Source organism: Xenopus laevis, chromosome 7L (assembly GCF_017654675.1).
Source record: "Xenopus laevis strain J_2021 chromosome 7L, Xenopus_laevis_v10.1, whole genome shotgun sequence".
Taxonomy (NCBI): domain Eukaryota; kingdom Metazoa; phylum Chordata; class Amphibia; order Anura; family Pipidae; genus Xenopus; species Xenopus laevis.
The window spans coordinates 68716190-68735927 of record NC_054383.1 but is presented as its reverse complement, the minus strand read 5'-3'; the positions used below and the strand labels follow the sequence as shown (position 1 = coordinate 68735927).

At 37.8% G+C, this 19738-nt stretch overlaps 1 protein-coding gene across 7 annotated transcripts in view; it reads right to left on the bottom strand.

Moving 5' to 3' along the window:
* LOC108695813 (protein Aster-B) overlaps window positions 1-19738 on the bottom strand; it is a 147009-nt gene that overhangs the window by 36128 nt on the left and 91143 nt on the right. For all 7 annotated transcript variants that reach the window (XM_041569146.1, XM_041569154.1, XM_041569150.1 and 4 more), the window contains one exon: window positions 3898-3918. In XM_041569146.1, the coding sequence (XP_041425080.1) occupies window positions 3898-3918 (21 nt within the window). The remainder of the gene's footprint in view (window positions 1-3897; window positions 3919-19738) is intronic.

The window sequence follows — 19738 nt, the reverse complement described above, 5'->3', positions numbered from 1 at the left end:
CTGAGGTAGGCCAAGAGGGCATTGTCAGTGTAAATTTCCACACGGTGGCCCACCATGTACTCTGCAAATTCCACAGTAACAGCCCACACAACAGCTAGGAGATCTATCTTAAAAAAACTATAATTAGTAGGATTACACTCTGTGGGCCTTATGCTGTGGCTGGCGTAAGCTATAACTTGAAGATTGGCATCTGTATAGAGCCGGAATGTTGTACCACTCTGAACCTTACAACTGCACAGAACCTGCTACCATTCACATTGTTGGTCTATCCGCTGCAGCAATTGATTAATCTCTTTTGTGGCAGGGACCAAGGACCAGTATTCAGACCTATTGAGGCTCTTGGAGGATGTTATTGGCAGCTCACAGGCTAATCCCAGACACTTGGCACTCCAGATACTGGAATCTCCTCTCTTTGAAGAAGTCCTTAGTTATGGTGGTCATCCTGGGGCCAGTTTCCAGCAGGCAGTGGGCCCTTTATCCCATCAGAATCTTAGTCATGAAGGGTGTGAGGATTCGGGTCCGCGTTCTATCCGGCGCAGGCGCGGGCGCGTTAATGCGCGCTGGCGCGTGACGCTGGACGCTGGCGACGGGCGCGAAGGCGCCGCCCGCTGGCGCAAGGACGCGGGCGAAAATGCCTAAGACGGACGTGACGTCAGTACGGCGACGCCGGCGAAAAGACGCCAGTTGGCGCCAAACTAACAATATTTAAACCTGGTTCAGATTGAGATGCATTACCTGGTTATTAGGTTGTTTAACTGAAACCCTAGCGTCTCTATACTCTTGAATTCCTGTTGTTGACCCTTGCCTGTTCCCGGACTACGATTTCTGCTGCCTGTCTCGACTCTTCGGCCTGTCTCATCGTTTACGAATCTCGCTGCCTGCCTTTTGACCTCGGACCTCCTGACCACGACTTTGCCTAATCCTTTTGTACTTCGCTGATCGTCTCATTGGCTACTCTCCACAACCCTGCTCCCTGTTCCACTCCAGGTGGGTAGCGGTTGTGTGAGGCGCTTGTGGGTTCACTATCTACGGCTCCAGCTCCTTCTACGACTGGATTATACTGGTAAGCTTGACAAAGGGTCTGGCGTCAATGAAATCCTTCTGTATTCTCCATAGTGCACACACTAGCTTCCTCCATGATTGGCCCTTTAACCATGTTAGATGCCAGGGAGGCTGGCGTCACCACCAGAAAGCGCCCTTTGTAGGGTGAGGTCACAGAGTCTCTCAATGAACTATGAGGATTAGTGACTATGGGCTAAGCCTCAACTATTTGCTTTGGTAAGATTATTCCACAGGCCCCATAGTGCCACTGCAAACTGTGGGAGAGTGAAAAACGTGGTTCAGATATCAATGGTCCAGATAGTTCACAATCTCATCCAGGGTGGCCCTCTCTGTGGCTGGTAGTTGCAGACATCCCTTCCCAGAGACCCCAAGGCCAGATTGGCTCCATGCTTGGCGGGCACTTGGTACTGCCAGTCAGTGCCTCTCAGCCTTTCTGTCCTGTTCATTATGACTAGGTTGGGTTCCTACTCTCAGTAAGAGACAGCAGCACAGAGAATGTGCAGTGAATCAGCAGAAAAGAAGATAAGGAGCTAGTGGGGCATTTTTGGAGGAACAGGTCTTCCCAGCTAAAGGGCTGTGTTTGCCTTGGGCTGGTACCCAAAGCATAATGTACAACATTTCTAGCCTACTTTTTTAATTAGATTTTAATGTTTAGAACTGGATCATCACACTAATATTAATTGATGCCCTGCACCTGGGGACTGAAAGAACTGCAACTGTATATAGGGCACAGTGCTGAGCAAACGTGGGCTTAAAAATAGGCGCTTTCTACTATATACATTCCTTGTAACTCATCTTCATATATACTGTATATTGCACTCCATGCAAGTTCATGCTGTGCACATAGGCACAAGTGAGCTCTGGCATCTGAATCTCGTTATTAATGACAACCTCTCTGACACCTTATTTGTCAAATGTATAAAAGATTTATGTCTGGAAACATGAATCAGGTTCAAATTATGTATCACACAATCTTTGTGACAAGCACAATCTTGCTGGAATTCTGGGTAAAAAAATGTTGTTTTGTGAGAAAAATCAGATATGCTGATATTTTGCACACTACATACAGTGCCAGTTTAGTAAGTCCTTATGTTTTTAGGCCTCAAAGCTTGAATAACAGTAGTAAAATTCTATTTTTGAGACTGTACAGCACAATCAGCAGGAAAAACTTCAGCAAACAGAACCACCCAAAGTTTAAAGGGATACAGACTATTATGTCATTTTTATTACTAAATTACACTGCAATAAATTAATTCTAGCATTTAAAATTTTATTAACCAATAAATGTATTTTTTTTAGCTAGGTCATTGTACCTGATGCTTTCAGAAAGAGCCAGTGTTGCTTAATTCAATGGCTTTCACGTTAGCTATATTTGTAAATACTGTTTCATATTCCAACTTGGATTTTTTCTGCTTGACTGCTATTCTCATATCTACAACAAGGTGGAGGCATTTTTACCAATACAAAGATTCCTAATTTCTTTTGATCTATTCAATGTTGGAACATTCTCCACGATTCAGGTAACTAAAGCTACCACTGTCTCCCACTGTATTTGAGGTTAACGTATCACAGTATTTTATATATTTTTGTGTCTCTACCATCTGTCTCTGACTGTGCTTAATATCTGAAGTCATTGTTCTTGGAAGTCACTACCATTATTTACAAGTGCATTATATGTATATATATATGTATAGTATACATGTATAGTATTAGTATACAAGCTAATTTAGGCCATTGGCTCATGGGGCAATTTTTCACAGTGTTTTTTGGGGGCAGAGAAATTCCTGATGCTATCTATTCTGCTTCCATATTGTAAATAGATTCCCACTCACACCATTGCAAAGAAATTTTCAGGAGATTTGTCACTTGCAGGTAGCACAGATGGGCAACAAATCTTCCCATCTGTCATCATCCTACAGTGAATGGGAGGCAGTTTCCCCATGGGACAGTTATCTATCAGCAGTTAGCCACAAGGAGAGTAGGGGCAGCAGCATAAAATTAATAAAGAATAAACTTTTTTTTTTTTTTTGATTTAGAGACTGACCCACAGAAATATCAGCCTATTCATTTCATGCCTATCAAGCACTTAATCAAAGACACTACTAATATTGCTTTTGTTTTTGTTTTTTTCCTTATTAGTATGAATCATATCTACTTACTGCATTGCTGGCTTTTCTTTATGCACATAACCTGCAATCTGTATGCATGCAGTGTTGTGTAAAACTGCATACAAAACAGGAAATATTGGAAAAGGAATAGCCTCATGACTTTTTTAGGGACAGAGAAGGTTTATAGGGTGCTATTAGATGGTTGTAAATACTTTCCTGAAAGTAAAGCCAAAGGCTTAAATGTGCAAAATAAGCAGGGTGTATGGTTGATGCCGTCAAAATCAAAACTGCCCACTTTTCGATCTCATGCAATTGTGTGTTTGCAGAAGGACACACAATGCTATAGATTTAGCTTAGAAAAAAATAATATAAACCAATAATTCTTAAATATGTGATAATAGCATATTCTGTGGTCACATTGTCAGGATAAACAATTAGTTCCAATCATTGCTGAATCAAGCAAGAGACTTTTTACCTTTAATATTATAGGTATGAGATCCATTATCCAGAAACTCATTAGCCAAAATACTCCAAAACATAGAATAATAGATCCCTTGCCTGTATTGGATTTCGTAATTTCTGTACTCCCAATGATCTGAAGAGGGCAGCACTCTCCTATAACTTGCAAACTGCCATGCTAATAAGTATACAGCACAGATAACATCAAGCAGACTCAACATGCAAACTGAAAGCAGGCAAAAAAGTAAAAAAATATATAGGTACTCACATTGTACCAGCTCTGGCTTTTCTGTAATAAAAAACAATAATGCATGTTAGATTAATATGAAACCAACAGAGAATAAGACACAAAAGCACTGGCACCAATCAATGTATAAGACTGAACAATACTGAAAAATTTTTAATTTCTAGTTCAATCCGAATGGGGTGGGGGTCAGTAAGGATCTGTTTTCCACCACTCCTTCTCCTCCTCTGCCTGCATCCAAGTCTCTATGCCATGAAATCGGGTGATGTGTATTACATGGTAACTTCTTGGTAATTAATGATCTAAACGAATACCAGCAGGGTCAGGTCAGATGGATTACCATTCAGGGCAGTAGAGGGGCAAATAAACTTTTTAACATTACCCCACTTAGAGTGTAGCAAGACCACAAAAAATATCATTACACAGGCTGCAGCAATTACCTAAGCTTCTGTCTGCTGGAGAACAGAGGGGACCCTGTTTTGTGTTAAACATTTAGATTTAGAGGCAATGGTAAATGTAAGTGGTTTGTGGCCAGTTGGAGGTCAGGAATAAAAATGCTCACAACAGTCCCTACATTGTCTTTAATGCCATAAGTGGTACTACACCTTAGGGCAGGGATCCCCAACCTTTTGAACCCGTGAGCAACATTCAGAAGTAAAAGGAGTTGGGGAGCAACACTAGCATGTAAACTGTTCTTGGGGTGCCAAATAAGGGCTGTGATTGGCCATTTGGTAGCCCCTATGTGGATTGTCAGCCTACATTGATACTCTGTTTGGCAGTACACTTGGTTTTTATGCAATTAAAACTTGCCTCCAAGCCAGGAATTCAAAAATAAGCACCTGTTTTGAGGCCATTGGGAGCAACATCCATGGGGTAGAAGAGCAACATGTTGCTCACGAGCTACTGGTTGGGGATCACTGCCTTAGGGTAATGCCACACATGGGCTTAAATAAACCTGCTGAAACATGCAGACCTATTTAAAAGTGGAACCTACCAATGGCAAATGCTGGGACAGTGAGCATTTCTGAATACACATGTAGTCCTGCATTAAATATCTTGATCACAGAAGTTCCTACTCCTTGAATGCTCTCCTCATCCTTTACTTGATGAATACACTGGAATTCTTTGCACTGCCTTAAATGAGCCCTATGTAGTTTAAATGTTTAAAGAAGCCTCTAGAGACAGTTAAGATATTTTCATCTAGCAAACACTCCACAGTTAATGTACAGTTATATTTTTATTATCTGTTATGCTGTGAAGTCCTAATACCAAGATTTCCGCTAAAATGCTAAATGCAGACCCATAAAAACACTGCCAAAGGAAACCTACATCTGTGGCTCAAATAACAGAATATAAATATCACTTGTTTTATCTGTGAGAGAGATAGTAGTTTCCATTCTTGTCAAACCCACAATAAGACCACTTCTGCTTACACAAAGCATGTGTGGTATGTGAAGGAAACTGGCACTTGTAACCCTTGATACCAGTTTTAGAACTTTATACAGCTGTAGGGATATAGAAAATCAGTAATTTCTACCAACGAGTAAATTAAGGTCAGGAGGAAGCTAACTGCATGATTGGTAATACCTCAGGTTAAAAGTGCTCTGGCACTGTCTGGTGTGACCCCTGTATATTTTAAAATGGGTGGTGTAGATATTACAGGTGTATAATAGCAGGGTTGGCAGGTCCCAGGAAAGCCCAAACAAGGATGGGAGCCTATGAAATGAGGATTAACAAATTGAGGGGTAAATCCTCAGTGAGTTACTCAGGGAATAAAATGCAATATACATATCTCAGCTTGACCATGACTTAAATATGTAACCTGAGACCAAAATAAAATTGCAGGGTCTCAGTGTGTATAGGAATAGAAATAAAGGTGATTAACATTCCAGTAGTGCAGCAGATAGTAAAGGAACTCTTGTGTCATTGCTATTACATTGCACCACTATTGGTAGTCAAATGTAATACAAGTTTTGTTCGAACTGTTTTACAGTTTGATGGAGAACCAAGAGTCCCCATGTATTCTATGTGCTGATTACACTACTTGCTGATATTGTATACCATCCTCCTATGTATGTGAGTGCTAATCTGGGTGTGAGGATACCAAGGGGCTGATATATCAGCATTCGAATTGGGGGGGAGTGCTAATAAATCATCAATTCAAAATAGAGTTTCAACATTGGTTGGTTTTCATGCTTTTTTTTCAAATCACAAATTCAAAATTTGATAAATATTCTAATTTGAGAGAGGAGATTGAGGCCTACTTTGATAAATAAGATTACCAGGAGGCTTGAGGTACAGATATAAGGGCTGGATTTGTGGAAGTGCCACAAAGGCCCAGGCCTAGGGGGGCACAAATTAAGAAGCAGCTTCTAAATTTTATTACCAGTATTGTATAATTTAAATCTCCTGTGCACTGTTCCCAAACACAAACAAGTGGGGGGGGGGAGAACAGAAGCAAGTGAGCTGAGGGGGAACAAAAGCAAGTGAGTGGGAGTGTAGGGGCAGACAGACTGTCCAAGGGGGACTTGGTCTTAGGGCTCCCTGCAAATCTGGGCTTTAGTGGAACGTTAAAACTGTCAGTGGTCATAAAGCATGACATCATGATGTCATTTTCCGGTGCCAAGCTCAAACTTTGGCGCAAATTCTCCTTTAAAAAGGCCCTTCTGCATTGGGACAATGCCCAAGCTGGCTTCTGTTCAAAGATCCTGCTAAAGCATTGTATTCGACTTTTCTGTTTTTTGACTTCTGCCTGTTTGACTTCGATTCCTGCCGCCTGCCTCAACCTTTTTGCCTGTTTTGTGACTACAATTTGCCTTATCCTTGCCGGTACCTCTTCACAAACTCTCACGGTACTAAACACACAAATTCCCTGTTGGTTCTGCAGCTGAAAGCCCAGGGCCCCAAAAGAGCTTTGGTGAACATTGGAACTCGCAGGGGTTCTCTTGTGCATCTGAGAGTGCCAGCTGCCATTAAGGTTCCAGATTGACGAGTTGTTACACCAAGGCGGTATTGTCGAGTATCAGAGTTTTCTCTAGTGGCAAAAAAAAAACCAGTATGTGTAAAGGAGTCTAATTGGTAAACTTTGTCAGGCATATGAACAGAATGTACTCCATAGAATCATACACCATTTTTTGCGAATACTTGCAAGTGCAATGTATATGAGTTAGCGGATTATAATTTTGGTGATTTAGGCAATTGCAATTTACAGCGGAGAAGAGTATCCAGTGATATCATTACTGAAGTATTGAATTACCGATTCGTGATTTTTTTAAATTGTAGTAAATCTCTGGTGCTATATAGAGAACTGCCAAAAATGTACACCAATACTACTGACGAAAAAGGAAGCAAAACATAAAGAATACATGTTATACGTTGTCTTTAAAGGAATACTGTCATGGGAAAAAAAATTCAAAATGCAACAGTTAATAGTGCTGCTTAAGCAGAATTCTGCACTGAATTCAGTTTCTCAAAAGAGAAAACAGATTTTTTTTATATTCAATTTTGAAATCTGACATGGGGCTATACATATTGTCAGTTTTCCAGCTGCCCCAAGGCATGTGACTTGTGCTCTGATAAACTTCAGTCACTCTTTACTGCTGTACTGCAAGTTGGAGTGATATCACCCCCTCCCTTCCCCCCCAGCAGTCTAGCAACAGAACAATGGGAAGGTAATGAGCTCCTTAACACAAGATAACAACTGCCTGGTATATCTAAGAACAACACTCAATAGTAAAATCCAGGTCCCACTGCGACTCATTCAGTTACATTGAGTAGGAGAAACAACAGCCTGCCAGAGAGCAGTTCCATCCTAAAGTACTGGCTCATTCTGAAAGCACACGACTGGGAAAAATTACCTGAGATGGCTGCCTACACCAATATTACAACTTAAAAAAAATAAAATTGCAAGTTCAGGAATTACATTTTATATTGTAGAGTGAATTATTTGCAGCGTAAACAGTGTAATTTAGAAATAAAAAATACATCATAAAAATCATGACAGAATCCCTTTAAAAAAACATACATAATGACTCACCACTCTGGCAAAAAGACTTTGGGCACCAAACTTGCATCTTTGATGGGTTCAGAATTTAATGAATCTCTCTAACAACTTATATTAGCGGCTGCAACTGCCTTGTTTCTTACAAATAATGTTGACTATGCTATATTCTACTATACTCCGAGGTAATATGAGTTCGAAGGTAATTAGTCCCAAGACTTTCTTCTAATTGAACACCCAAAGGCCCATAGGTGAGGTTAAAGTAGCTCATAACATATTGTACAACTGGTACAACATCATGGAAGACACTTAATAAAAAAAAGCAATGTACAATATTATTGTAATGAGCATAGCATAAGCAACAAGGAGTTGAATAAATTAGAATAAAAAATGTTTTTAAATACAACGTTATGGCTGTAAATGTAGTTTACAGATTTTAAAACCAGTTCCATGTTTTTAAGACATTTGCAACCTTTCTGGGGGAGGAAAGGATTTTAAATTTCCAGTTATTTGTGATTTTCAGGTTCCTATGAGAAAAAGAGTAAAAAAATGGCCTACCCTGTTACCACAGGAAAAACATAATTTCCATTGTTACAACAGTGCCACCTGCTGGTCATTTTCCGACCAGTCTGACCAAGTAGTCAAGAGAGTTGTCAGGAAAAAGGAAGAGGCTGCTCTGATGTTCTTCTGGTTAGGAAAAAAATTAGAAACCTTTCTCAAATCTTTCCTAACCAGGAAAACATGAGATCAGCCCTCTTTCCTTCTCCTGACAACCTCCTTGAGTACTTGGTGTTCAGACTGGTCAGAAAATTGCCAGTAAGTGGCATTGTTGTAACAAAATTCATAGATGTTAACAGAACATGTAACCCTTTAATATCTTGGAATTATAAAATATAAATAATGAATGTACACTGCAAATGTGCTTAGACTAGCACCCTCATCAATGTTACATTCACTTATTTTTAAGGTTTACTTATCCTTTAAGAATCAGCAGCCCTAGACTTAACTGAATATAGGAACTGCATAGAAAATGCATAGACAGTTACAGTCACTTGACAATCTTGGCCTTCGAAGAGAGCTATTGAGCTGAAGCCTGCCTAACAGTATAGAACTGCTAATATATCAGAAACCATTAAAAATAGTTTCAAATAAGTACTCTGAGTATATTTACATGTGTAACAATGCCTATTTTTTCCAAGAGATTATGAAATGCAACATCATAATTATAAATTTAAATCTGATCTGAGAGACGCTTTTATTAAACATGAAAAAAACTGTATGGTTTAGTAAATTTTACCTGCTGGTTGGTAGCTATGTGTTACTGCACTTGGGCAAACACTGTTTTTCAATACATAACCCCTTAGAATTCAGCAATGGCAACAGCATTAACATCAGTTAAATAAACTTTGTATCTTGTGTGGTTTTTGGGTCTATTCATTTTTAAGGAAATTAAAATCCAAAATAATACAGGCATATTCAAGAAATGATGTTCAAATCAAATACTGGTTACATTGAACACTGGACAATCACTATAATTAATTTATTGTAAATTGTATATGTATAGATTGAAAAGCTTCCAATCCATTAATACCCAGTAATATATAAGTACTTGTGCACTATTGTTTACACAGTATTTTGCAGTAATGTACTAAATGAAAAGCTTTGAGCTATGTCATAATTTTTACTTTAACTTTTACTTTATCTCTACTTGTTCAGTTTGAGTTCAGTGAATATGGAATAATGATGAACACTTTATTTTTGTTGTTTTCATTATAGAAAATCTAAAATTTTAGTTACTTCTTGTGCTAAACTGGACAAACAGGGAAATTGATGCTACTCCATGCTTGGTCCTTGCGAGGTATTCTTTCTTTGCTCACATTTTAATTTCATAAGTATCACAGACAAAACTTTGACAAAATAATGGAGTCCTAATTATATTATATTAAATTTAAAAATGTGAAAGGAGTAGTTTGTTATAAAGAATTAATGCAACATTTAGTGTAAATAGAAACCACAAGCCAAGTATGCTATGGGCAGAGACATTAACAACTTATAGCATCTTTATGATTTCATTTACATTTATTACCCTGCACTAGCTAGTTTCCACCGACATGTTGAAAATATTTCAGAGCTCTTAAAAGAAAAGTGGTACAGTATCACTGCTCAAATGTAAATCTAAAAAGCAAATGGCCACATTGAGTTAATGTTTAAGGCAGATATTGTGCAAGAAAAGGATTCCTGAAATAGAACAGAATCCATTTACTTATTCCTGACAATTTGATAAAAAATGGCTGAGTGCAGATATTTTCTCCAATTATGACAGTAACTACTGGGTACTTTTTCCTGGGGCTGCAATTATGATGGTGGCAGCTCTCCTTGACAGCATGTATGTCGAGGGCTATTTGAAAAATAAAAATAAAACAGATCTCAGATCGCACATTTTCCCAGCTTTCCTTTAACTAAAAATGCTTATGCCGAGTTGACTTTGCAAAGCTATTTGTATGCTTAGATGCAATCTAAACATGAGCCTCTAAAATAAAGGCAGGATGAGGGGTAAACATTTGATGTTAATACCTAAAAGGTATAATTTAAAAGTGCAATACTTAGGCTTTATTATTTAAATGAAATAAAATAGATTTTTTTAAGAAGTTCCACTACGTACATTCATAGTGTTTTTTTGGATGGATGTTGTAATGAATGAGCCACATTCAAATGTAAAAATAGATGGAGAGCACCACAAGGATGAAGAAGTTCCTAGGGGTGCCAAATAAGGGCTATGATTGGACATTTGGGAGCCCTATGTGGATTGGCAGCCTACAGGAGGCTCTGTTTGTTCATAAACCTGGTTTTTATGCAACAAAAACTTGTCTCCATGTCAGGAATTGAAAAATAAGCGCTTTGAGGCCACTGGGAGCAACATCCAAGGTGTTGGATGTAAGCCATTGGTTGGGGACCACTGATCTAGGGGATAAGCAGAAAAATATTTTTGAGGAGGGCTGTGAGGTGAATGGTTAATCTTCTATGCAAAAGGTCCTTGATGGTCAAAAGCCTATTGCAGTTCTCTGCTATCAGTTCTGGGCTGATCGACTCACTACTACTGATCACTTCTAGGTCTTTTACAAGAATGTGTCAGGATCACTTTTATGGGATTTTTTGGGTATGGTCTTTCTGATTCCAGAAACTAGATGATTTTTACTGTGCCTAGTGTAAAGTGACAGGAGATATCAATGCTAACATGAGAATATTAGATATTTTCAGTTCCAACATACCGACTAGAGAATTATAACATATGGCATTGCATGTCACTAGTGCTTGGAAAGTGGAATTGAAAGCTGCAAACCACACGGGAGATAGAGTATCTGAACAGGTGGATTGATTATGAAGCCAGATATTTCACAGCCAGAGTTTTCCGCAAAACATAATAGGGATGTCTGTGCAAAACCACAAAGTGCCAGATTTTAAAGTATAATTAATATAATGAGGTAATCATAACTTAATTTTCAAATTCCTTGCTGCAACTGTATGAGGAAGCATGAGGATATTTAAGTCCTTTCTCTAGTATGTCTAAATGGTTGCCTCTTGAAAGCACTTCTGCTTTTATACACGTTTGTTTCTAAATTTAGAATTTGCCTGTGAAAAACAGTTATAGTCTTGATTACTGTGATAATGAGGGCATAGAGCTAGTGTAGAGTGGTCCGTTCAACAAATATCTGTTGTCCCATCAAAGTTCTACTTGTCCCTTTGAGAAAATTCATTAAGGGGGTTACTTATTAAAGGTTGAGTTGTGATGTTTTCAAAAAATTTTAAACTACTCTCAAATTTTCCAAGGGTAGTTTCACTAAAAAAAACTTTTTCAAGATTTATTATGCCCCAAGCTGCCAAAAGCCAAAATCTGTAAATACTCCAGCTAAAACCTGTTGAGGTCACATAGAAGTAAATGGCAGAGGTCTCTTTAACCATTTGAAGGTTTTTTTTTGTCTTCATGATTTTCAGGTGTTTTACTCTGGTTTGCACTCAAAAACTCAATAAATTTGAGGTATTTGAGTTTTTTCCCCAAATGCATTCGAGTTTTTTATATTCAGGTTTTTTCATAAATAAGCAAACTTACGAGTTGTAAGTTTATTGGAGGTAGAAAAAAGCCCACAAACCTCACAAACACAACCTTTCATAAGAGTCTTTGCGAACGTTTTTTATGCTAACGCAGCATATTACATTCCCGCTTATGTGTCTCTACTCTACTGAGTTAAGCTGACCATACTCAGGCAGATTTTGTCTCCACTCTGCGATGATGGTATTTGCTAAACAATCTTTTTAATGAGCGATGCAATCATCCATTGTTAACAAAATGTGAGGAGAATTTTGTTTTATGTTTACCAAAGACGTGCAGTGAACGCTTAATGATGATTATCTCATTGTCCCATCCACAGACTGATTTCATGGTTTCACACCTGTCTGATCAACTATTGGAATGATTCTGTTGGGATGAATTTGTTTGAACAATTTGATGGCTTGCACCCCATCAATGTAATGAAAAGTAGACAATTTTACTGGATATTATCACTGGATATGCAGGTCAGCAATTTGCCCAGTGCACATGCATAATTTCTAAGATTACTTTTTCACTCATAGGAGTAAGATTTGTAAGAAGAGTATTTGTACAATAAGAGGTATACAACAGCTCTGTTGATGCCTTGTACATTGGGTATATCACATTAAGATTCACTTTATGTTTAAGAAGAATCTATGCTTGAATTACAGACCAAAACAGTGTTAGAAATATTACATAGAAATTACAAATAAAGCCCTCCAAAGGTGAAACGTGCAAAAGTATAAACAATATCTCTTCAAGTTATCTCTTCATGTTAATAAGAACAAGGTTGTGCACTTTTGTTGAAATAACATAAATGGAAGCTATACACTAAATTGTTGTTTGTTGGGGTAGCTCTAATTGAAAAGGAACTTGTGATTTTTGTAAGTAACAAGGTATGCAACTCATTTAGTTGCTACTAAAATAAAGCAAGGTATGAAAACATAATTTTGCCTCTTTATAGGTTGGTAAGGCCTATTCTTGAATATGCAGTGCAGTTTTGGGCTCCAGTCCTTAAGAATGAGATTAAAGAGCTGGAAAAAGTGCAGAGACTTGCAACTAAACTGGTAAAAAGAATGAAATATTCAAATGATTACTGTAGGTTAAACTATTAAGGTTGGGGTTATTTTAATTGTAGATTACTCTCTACAAGTACATTAGAGGATATATAGACAGATAGAGGTAATCTTGTTTCCCATCGTAAAGATCAACACACCAGACCCCTTTCTATATAAAGAACTGAACTTTAATTTGAAGCAAGTAGTTCTTCACGATAAGGGCAGTGAGATATGTGGAATGCCCTGCCAGGGGGATGTTTTGTTGGCAGACTCTTTTAAAGGGGACCTGTCACCCGAATAAATAATTCCAAATTCTTTTCTATCATGTTAGTTGAATACTACCTAAACTTTACTTAAAATATATAAATTATTTAAATTATGTTTTCTTCAGTCATGGAATTATATATAACAGCAAGCAGGCAGGCACCATTTGGTGAACACCGTTATTAAGGAAAGTTGTGTATCACCCCAAAATCTTGTGTATGCACCAGAATGGGGGAATTAATGCCCATGTGCAGTGCCCTACACTATTATATAGTGTGGGGAAAGAGGAAGAATAAATAAGTAGCTAAATATGCTTCAGACATAGAGGCGGGGCAGGCAATATATGATTGACATTTCAGATATTATAACAGGTATGGATGTTTTGATGAAAAAAAGAATTTGGGTTCAGGTTTAATTTGCAAAGGACTTTCATTATACAGCTTTTTATGTGTGGGTGACAGGTCTGCTTTAATGCCTTAAGAGTTGCTTGGATGATTTCTTGAACAAGCATAATATCCAAGGCTTTTGTAATATTAAAGGAGAAACAAACCCTTAAAAAAACCCTACCACCCTAGCCTACATATATATACTGTATATGCCAGAAGAACAACAAGTGAAAATACTTTATACACATTTACAGATTCTGCCTGTATGTGCCATGAACTACAATAATATGTCATGGCAGCAACAAGTCTGTTTTTTATTCCTTAGTTAAGAACCGTAAATGACATTTGCTTTTACTTATCACCATTAAAAGTAATGGTTTAAAGACTTTTATCTAAAGACCCCCTTTGCGGTCCAACATTTATTTCAGTAGGCAAATGAATATTCACACCAAATCTCATTCAAAAATACCTTTGAGTTGGGCTTCTGGGAGTTGATGAGCTAATAGGCATGCCCCCCCATCTTTTCTGAAATGTATTTAGTCTGGACCCTCATAGCTATGGTTTTATTCCCCCATGGGTTTATTCTCCTTAAAAAAAGATGACCATACATACCCACCTATACTCAGCTCTACAATGTTTCGGGGGGACCCACTCTCTTCCTTGAATGCTTGTTTGTGGCAAAAAGTAGCTTGTCTAAATAACTACCATCACCACTGTATACTATTTCTGTGAGTGCACAAACCAATTTCCTTACACATCTGGTACGTCAATAACTTCATAGTATCAGTCAGTGTAAGGCCACCTTAACAGTATATAATACTTAGATGTATATAAAGTCCAATAGTTTATTATGCTAATGGCCCATTAAAGTAAACTGTGTGCTGAAAACATAACTTAATGACTGTTCTTCTATATTACTGAATGCTTTGGAAAAATAACCACCCCAGCAAATATATTTTGTTCTACTTCAAGTAGTTCTGTGTAAAGGAGACATATTTTAGCTAGAAGGCAAAAAAGACCTCCTATATACTAAGCCACCTATATACTAAGCTTGCAGGATTTAACCAGTTACTTTTATCACAGGATATCTATCATCATAAGAAGAAAAAATAAGATACATGGTACCACAGTGTGTCTATTTCAGAAAACAATTATGCATAATACACTGTTTTTTTTTTTTTACTTTATACTGTCAAGTAGGATGAGCTGTGTTGATCTCATCAGCTCTGATGTGAAGCCTCAAGAATCTTACATGTCCATTTCTGAGCACATGCTGACATGTTCAGCAATAATGACTAGTGTTTCTTTTAATCCATGTGACTGTCAGATCTAGTACTATGATCATAAGCTTGGGGGTATTAAAAGTATAACTAAACCCAATCAACACATTTATCTAAAGGCCCAGACAAAGATAAATTATAAGTTTGATTGAATCAAATTATCCTATCAATTCTATACTATTAACCAATTTGATGAAAACATTCAAGAATAAATTCAATGCCTAGGGAACCTGCAGATTTCCCCATTCAGTCTCAGTATGGCAGGTGTGTAGGAGTGTAAAGGTTGTGCTGACTATACATTTGGCAGCTCCTATAAAGGTTAATACAGCCAAGGGCTGTACACGTTTCACAATTGGGAACTGCAGCTGTTTCCTTTTCTAGGTAGACATGTTCCCTTGGCAGTTCTGTAGTTGTCAAGGGGTGTTTAGTTAGGTTTAGTTAGTCTTTAAAAGGGAAAGTTAATGTGTCCTTTGTATTTTTGGACTTCCACTTCAGGAGGGAGTGGTTGCTTCTGGAGAGCGTGAGGAGGCCTCAGGATTTTAAGGTAAACAAAGCCTTAGAGAAGTCAGGGCTGCAGGGACCCCTTGAATGAGTAGATAGCAGATCCTGTTGTATCACTCCAGAAGTGTTAAATAGGTAGGGTAGCTAGAAAGAGTAGACATAGTGTGGGTAGTTTCCCATGGGTAACTCATTAAGTGTAGGGACTCAAGTGGGTAGCCACTCAGGGAGTTCTATGTGTAATCCCTTGGAGAACCCTTGAGGCAGCCTGAAACACTGAGACAAAGTCATTGTGGAGTGTAAGTAATTCACCAGAGAACTTGGTGCATGATGTGCCACTGTAGATACATTAAATAAACCAAGGAGTATTTGCTGCTACTTGCTTAATAAATCATTATTTGTTTAAAGAGTTACTGGTTCCCTTTTTGTAACACCATCTAAGATTGCAGTTCAACTATATTGCATTAGGGCTCATGTCATAGTTTAACTACATCAGCAAGAGCTCATCTGGGAGAAAGGGTTGTAAAGGATTACTGGAGTTAAACTTCAACACACATATCTTCAAAATAACCCATGTCAGCATTGTTCATTAAACATGAATATATATGTTAATTAAATATAATATTTAGCATTTCCCCTCCCTGTTTGGTGTTTGGATTCTTTTAAAGTATAAATACCACACAGTTCTGAAGCAAGAAAACCTGCCTTGTACATAGAGTGTATATGTAAGGGGTTATTTCGATGTGACTCCTGTAGCAGATCTAAATGCAAGGACCGCTAATCACATAACAGATGTCATCACTGTGCAGATAATTCTGCCCTAAGACAGAATTACTTGACAGTGCAGAACCATCTCAGACTAAAACCTTACAAATAATCCTTATTCTTGCACAGTTAAATCCAGAAGTGCCTTTGTATTTGTTAAACTGACTGCGTTCAATAATGTCATGGACTCTGAATTATTTATATAGAGGAAATATTTTTGCAGAGAAGAAATACTCCAGATCTTAGTAGAAAGGACTGGAGAATGGTGGGCACAGGAGCAAACGAGGATACTGCAAATGCAGAAATATAAGAAGTATAATGTTTCCAGTGTATGGTCACTGGATTAATGAAAAGTCGGCCAAACACCTATAATGTAGATTTTCCAATAGTAAGGCTAAAAGCATTAATGACTAAACCATGCCCCACCAGTCAGTGTTAAGAGGCAAGGTGAAAATGTAACCTTAGGTGCCAGTGTGCAGCAAGTTACCATGGGCTACAAAAAAAAACAACACTATTAACTTTAAGAGCCAAAATAAAAGATTTGAGGGATGAGGTAGGTGGCATTGGTGCTGTCGCCTTAGGCAACATATAATTTAGATATGTGCCTGCCAGTATCAGGCCTTGGGTAGATGGAGCCCAAGGCAGGCACACATCCCAACATAACCCCCAGTGCTTGCACCACCCTCAACTCACACACCACGACTGGGAAACGTGCTGAAACTAGATGAAGTCAGTCATTAGAGGTACATGTACAGTGCCCCCTTAGGCATGTGTCTTTTCTGCCTATCTCTAATTCCAGCCCTGGCCTCTGCCAACAGTTTGGCAAGTTGCAGCCAAATGTGCAGCTAGCAGAAGTGGGATTTTTATTGGGCCCTTATATTCAGATAATCTGTTAAGGGCAGCAAAGGGCCAGAAAAAGGTTTAGTCCTCTACTTAGTAACTCTCCTTTTAAAATTAACATAAACTGATAATAAAACAGATAATACACACATAACACACATACACACAATGCATTAGTATCTCTAATGTATTTATAATTATTAAGAGAAAAAAATAGGCAAGCTGGGGCAAACTACAGGTGTACAAAAGATTTCTTGGAGCTATTAACAAAACAAAGAATTTAATTTGTACAACATGTTGTGGAAGAGGTTACTGTGACTGGACTTTTCCTGATCTGCAATGGAAAACTCAAACACATGCAAATGTAACCATTTAATTTCGCTGTGAATGATGGTTCATGGGAAAGCAAATGTTATTAACGGCAACATTTTGCAAGAGCCTTGCTTAGTGGAACACTACTGTAAATATAGTCCTGCACTGTACAATTTGTATCCATCTAGATAAAGTGCACCATATGTAGGTCTCAGTGCAGGTTAATTAAATGGAGACTGACTTGATCTGTAATTCAAGTTAGAACAAATAGAAAGAAATTATCTTATTTAGATTATGTTAGAGTTAAAATGAATACACACTGACCTGCAGATCACAAGCTGTAATATAACTGCTACCAGGGATATTTAGTAAACCTAATGTACCCAGCAAAGGGTTGAAGCATGATTTTGCATCCACAGAGAACTAAACATGAGAAGAAACCTTTCAGTTATGTTATCATGGGGATCTTCAAAAGGAAACAGTCCCTCAGTATTTAGAACACTACAGGGTGCAAGCAGGGTTGGCCTCCTCTGGGGCTCCACAAAGCAGAAGCTACAAGTAGAACAAAGTGAAGGAAATCCTTTTGCACCCTACATAAATGTATATATCTTTTTTTGAAAAAAGGTTTTATATAGTATATATATATATACTATATAAAACCTTTTTTCAAAACAAAAAAAAAAAAAAATATATATATATATATATATATAAATATATATATATATATATATATATAGTCTGTTGTAAACTGTTGCATATCTAGAGTAAGTAGCACTATATTGATAAAAAACTTACTTACATAGTAAGTATGACCAAATGAATCATATGTGTCATATCAGGGCTAGCCAATGTGCATTATCTGATTGTTGCTGAACTACAGCTTCTACAGTGTACTGCAACTAACTAATAAATGGCCAGGGCTTAATAAATGGGTAAAAAAGAGCCCCTGGTCCACCAGGACAGAGATCCCACTATCAGTCATTTCATACTGGCTAGGGCCTTAAAGCAAATCTAGAATCAAGTCCTAGAGTCCTGTGCGGGTCCATTTTTTGGAACCCATACCCAACCCGTACTCGCAACCTACAATCCGCAACAAAGACCCGCAACCCGCATTCATACCTTCTTGGACCCGCTACCCGACCCGCAAGTACGGACCTGCTGACTATAAAGAATCAGGAAGTGATGCCATTGTAAAATGGAAGTGACATCATCAGAAGTAGGCGTAATCAGAAAAAATGAGAAAATAGGAAGTACTGTCATTGTAAACCGGAAGTGACCTCATCGGAAGTAGACGTGAATGGAAAAAAGGAGTAAAAAACGCTATTGAGAAGACCAGAGACCCACAAACACGCAGAACCGCTGACCCGCAGAACTGCCGACCCTCGTCTATATCCGCACCCAGACCTTCTACCAGCAACATGCAGGGTACCTCAGGTTTTTGTGAGTAAAACTGCAGGACTCTACTATGTGCTGCTGTTATTATTTGGACACATTGGGCCAGATTCAATTCAGTGAGAAAAAGGTTTATCACGTGAAAAGTCATGGACAAGGTTCAATTCAAAATGCAATTCAATTTAGAAAAACTCAACTCACAGTTTATCATATGAAAACTCTAATGAAGTCTATGGGAAAAAAACTGGAACTGAATTTGGAGAAAAGTTTTTCCTCCTCAAACTGAATCCCGTCCATGATAAACCATGGAATAACTTTTTCTCACTGAATTGAATCTGGTCCTATGTGTGGAATGTACTATATATATTATTATTGTATATACTATACAAAATGGTTTTGTAACAATGTAGTTTTGAAGCAATATGCTACATGTATTTGCTTTTGCAAACTTAATGGGGGTTATTTATCAAAGGTCGAATGTTATAGTTTTTTTATACTATGAATGAACTCACAACAAATGGTATCTTATTTAAGAAAAAACTGGAACGAAAAAAACTTGATTCTGCAAGCTTGAGTTGTGAGACCCAAAAACTTGATTTAGTCTAGTTTTTGGCAGGAAAAAACTTGAATAGCTCGACTGAATCGAGTTTTCTGGCAAAATCCTCCTAACATCTTCAAATGGTTCAAGGTACCTCTGCCATTGACTCCTATGTGACCTCGATAAGGTTTTAGATGGTATATTTTTGAATTTCAGTCATTTTCAGGGTTTTTTTGAGATATAATAAATCTCAAAAAATTCAATAAGTTTTTTATAAATTGACTTGTTTTATAACCTGAAAATGTGAGTTTTGACCAAAAAATCAAGTCAAAAACTTGAATTTCCATGGAAAGCATAATTCGAACCTTAATAAATAACCTGCTATTTGTCTGTAATAATGTTATGGTGTGTAGAGTGATTAGCTATAGTTGGTATCTCTTTGGCT